The sequence below is a fragment of the Aphanomyces astaci genome, assembly GCF_000520075.1.
Source record: "Aphanomyces astaci strain APO3 unplaced genomic scaffold supercont1.438, whole genome shotgun sequence".
Taxonomy (NCBI): Eukaryota; Oomycota; class Saprolegniomycetes; order Saprolegniales; family Verrucalvaceae; genus Aphanomyces; species Aphanomyces astaci.
The window spans coordinates 1-3,691 of record NW_009798701.1 but is presented as its reverse complement, the minus strand read 5'-3'; the positions used below and the strand labels follow the sequence as shown (position 1 = coordinate 3,691).

Genomic DNA, 3,691 nt, shown 5'->3' with positions numbered 1-3,691 from the left:
GTGCCGAAAAGTACTTCAGCCAATCACGGCTGATTCAGTGCCGGGTAGGTACTTGATTGGGTATAATTAAAATATTGCATTGAAAACTGAAAGAGGGCAAGAATTGGTCCGAGGGCAAGAATTGGCCGTTTACGTTACACAGGTATTTTCAGATTTTTTTTATCGTTTCTCGGCGCTTCACAACCAAGAATCAAACGCCCACGCTCAGGACAGCCAATTTATAAACACCCGTAACTCATTCATTTGTGATCCAATCGTGTTCAAATCAAGCGCAAACGACTCGTCACGTTGCGTAGATATAGCTAGCACACCTCAGAACGCCCCGAAACCCCGAAGTACGACTACTTTTTGGCGCCATGGGAATGGCGCCATGGGAACAATGGATTGTCTAACATCCGACAATATCAGGTTAAAGGGTTCAATCGTAGGCAAAATGATACTTAGTAAGAAGTGGGAGGTAAACGCCGTATATAAAACGGTAAAAGCATCGTATATAACGGTAAAAGCATTGTACAAAACGGTAAAAGCATCATATAATACGGTAAAAGCATCGGTTTGAAATGTAAAAAGGTACCTTGAATGGACAGCAGTGACTCAATTCGTGCTAACTACAACAATTCTAAGCACCGCTTCGCCTTGTTAAGTCTGTTAAATTGATTGTTTATTTGTCTTTATGGCTATGCTCTTGGCGCGATTTCACTGATGGGAGTTCTATTTATAGAAATTTCTGTGGGGCAAGTTACCGACAAACTCCGATGCCGCGCTCCACGACCAAGCATGACTTGCCCGACGACGAACAACTCAGTCTGTACCACGAACTGCTGGAGCACAAGCAGAACGGCCGTCTGGCCAGAGGCAAGGCCAAGGAGATCCTCCGCAAGTATGGCATATCAAGGCATACGTTGTCGAAGATCTGGACCCGCGGTCAACTCTCCAAGGCCCAGTCAGGACTTGCCGACGTGGTATTGAAGAGGAAGGGTCGAGCGGGACGTCGGCCATCGCGTACCATCGCACAAATCGAGTCCGCCGTAAAGAATGCCCCACCGCATCTGCGCAGAATCATTGCGTTGTTGACGGCTTCCAGTGGCATACCCCCGACGACTCTTTGGCGCGTGCTCCAGTCGAAGAAGTTAGTGCGTCGGACAAGCCGACCGAAACCCATGGTCACGGAAAAGCACAAGGAAGATCGCGTAGCTTTCGTCCGTTCCTTTGTTCGCGAGTCACCACGAGCTCCGATGCGCTGGCACGACATGCACTATCGCATCCATATTGACGAGAAGTGGTTCTATCTCACGTTGGTCAACCGCCGATACTATCTCTGGTACGACGAAGCCGTACCTGTCCGCAAGTGCTCCTCAAAATTACACATCGTCAAGGAGATGTTCTTGACCGCTGTGGCGCGTCCACGGTTCGATTACGTGCGAAAGACAATGTGGGATGGCAAACTCGGCATGTGGCCGTTGGTGGCCGTACAGCCAGCTCAACGCACGAGCAAGAATCGAGATCGCGGGACTTTGGTCGCAACACCGGTGACTGTCACGAAGAAGGTATACTGTGAATACCTTCTGCAACACGCCACGCATCAAGGCGGTTTGGCCGGGGCCTCGTGACCAACCCATCTACATTCAGCAATACAATGCACGACCTCACGTCGAAGTCGACGACCCTGCCGTGGTTGCTGCCGGGCGGTCGGATGGTTGGGCGATTCAACTTGTGGCACAACCAGCAATGAGCCCTGACTTCAACGTTCTGGATCTAGGGTTCTTCAACTCAATCCAAGCCCTACAACACCGTCAAGTCGTCACTGGAATCGATGATCTGGTTGCCGCCGTACATGGGTCATTCAACGAATTGGATTGGCGAATCCTGGACAAGACTTTCGTGACTCTAGTGAGAGTCATGGAGGAGTCGATGAAGATGGGCGGTGACAACTCGTACAAGTTGCCGCATCAGTGCAAGGACAAGATGGCAAGACTGGGACCCACCGCTCCTTCGGTGTGCGATCCTGATGTAGTCACTGTCATCGAAGCGATGAATGCTCTGAAGGACTTCGAACGTAGAGTAGATAACCTTTCTAGTGTGTTGGCATCATGTGACATTGAGGGTGTGATCAATACGTCAAATATTGATCACCTCTGCACAATTGTCCATGATGTGACGATATGATGCAGCACATCATGTTTCTTCTCGTCGTGAAATCAATTTTGTGAATAAAATTACACTTTTTCGTCTCAGAGAGCATACAAAAGATAAGATAAAAATTTGGCGAAATCCAATGTCTCCAGATTTATGGAATGGAGGAAGTACTTGAATTGTGTTCTTGGTTTTGATTGGTCAATCAATTGTCTGCCGATTTGGTGCTGTTCATACCCCACTCCAATTTCGCATCGACTTTACAATAACAAGCTGGTAAATGCCCACGGCAAGGGAATCCGTGTGGTCGAGTTTTATACCCACAGCTCCGCCCCCCTGATGTGTTCGGTCACTTGGAACACTATCGAGTCCCGTAACTCGGTCAGAAAGGGAGGGTGTGATCCCGCCGGACCGGGGTTTATATCCGCCACGCGAGAAAAGGTGGCGCCGTCGTACGACCACAGCTCGCGATCGTATGGAGTGGTCAAATAGGAGGAAGGTTCCTGGATGCAAAGGATCCACACGAACGCTTTTGGGTGAAACTCCCCCGTCCACACGAAACGAGTCGCGCTTGACCGCATGTTTGCACTCCCATGGTCTACAAAGAATGAGATTGTTCCTTGAATTTTACACATAAAAGGAAATAATGCTGAGTCGGACAAAGCGATAGCAATCACGAGGCTCGCCCCCACCCAATGGTAGCATTGACACATAGTATACATAAACTGTTGTACGTGAACGGTTCCGCATTCAGACTCGTACTAAAACTAGGACTGCTACTAGTAGTAGGGATAGAATCTCGCCGTCCCCACTTTGGGTCATTGACATTCAACGAGCTGTGTCGCATGCATTTAATATATGCCGGCTGTCGCCAGGACAAATTTAACCCGTCGGCGGCGAAGTGCAATTTCGAGTCATTGGACAGCACCAAGAGATAGATGGCGGACACGCTCCTTGGCCCCGGGATCAAGTCGGAGAGGCGGAGGGTCACTTGACCGTCTGTTTGCAACCGCTCCGCGCCTGCAGCGTCCTCGGTCGCTTGAAACAGCATGCGATTCTGACACGCTTTGAAGAAGGTCAGTGTAGACGCAGACGGGCCCACTTACGTGCTGCGCTACCCTTTGGCCGCACCCCAGTAGCTCTTAATGACAGTGACCTCACGGAGGCCAAACTGAGGACGACAAGGTGGTGCCACGTAATTGGTGTATGCCGACGGGGAAAAGGCAGACGGTGAAACCACAACGTTGGCCAACCCGTCGACTCGGATGAACGTAGCTGGACGGTCGATCCATCGACGAGAATCGCATGGATGACAGCACGGGTCAGATGCACTTGGATTGGAAGAAGATATGACGCCATATATGACGCCACCAGAGCAATCCAGTCATACACGTTCAATTGGACAGTAGCCAAGCCGGAAAAAGTTGGCGCCAGCGTAAACACAACCACCATGGCTTGCAAGGCCCCCACCGTACCTTGAACGATCAGTTTAACGTCCATCGATGCGTTGCCCGTTTGTACCCACAACAACGCAGGCCCGATTAGAGAATACGTTGCG

The 3,691-nt window shown here is 50.3% G+C and overlaps 1 protein-coding gene across 1 annotated transcript; it reads left to right on the top strand.

The window, feature by feature from the left end:
- Positions 1–755: 755 nt before the first annotated feature.
- H257_19254 (hypothetical protein) lies at positions 756–2,056 on the top strand (the record flags this gene model as incomplete). Its single annotated transcript, XM_009848401.1, has 2 exons — positions 756–1,547; positions 1,588–2,056. Coding segments are annotated over 2 exons (1,260 nt in total), but the record flags the coding sequence as incomplete, so codon positions are not given.
- Positions 2,057–3,691: the final 1,635 nt, after the last annotated feature.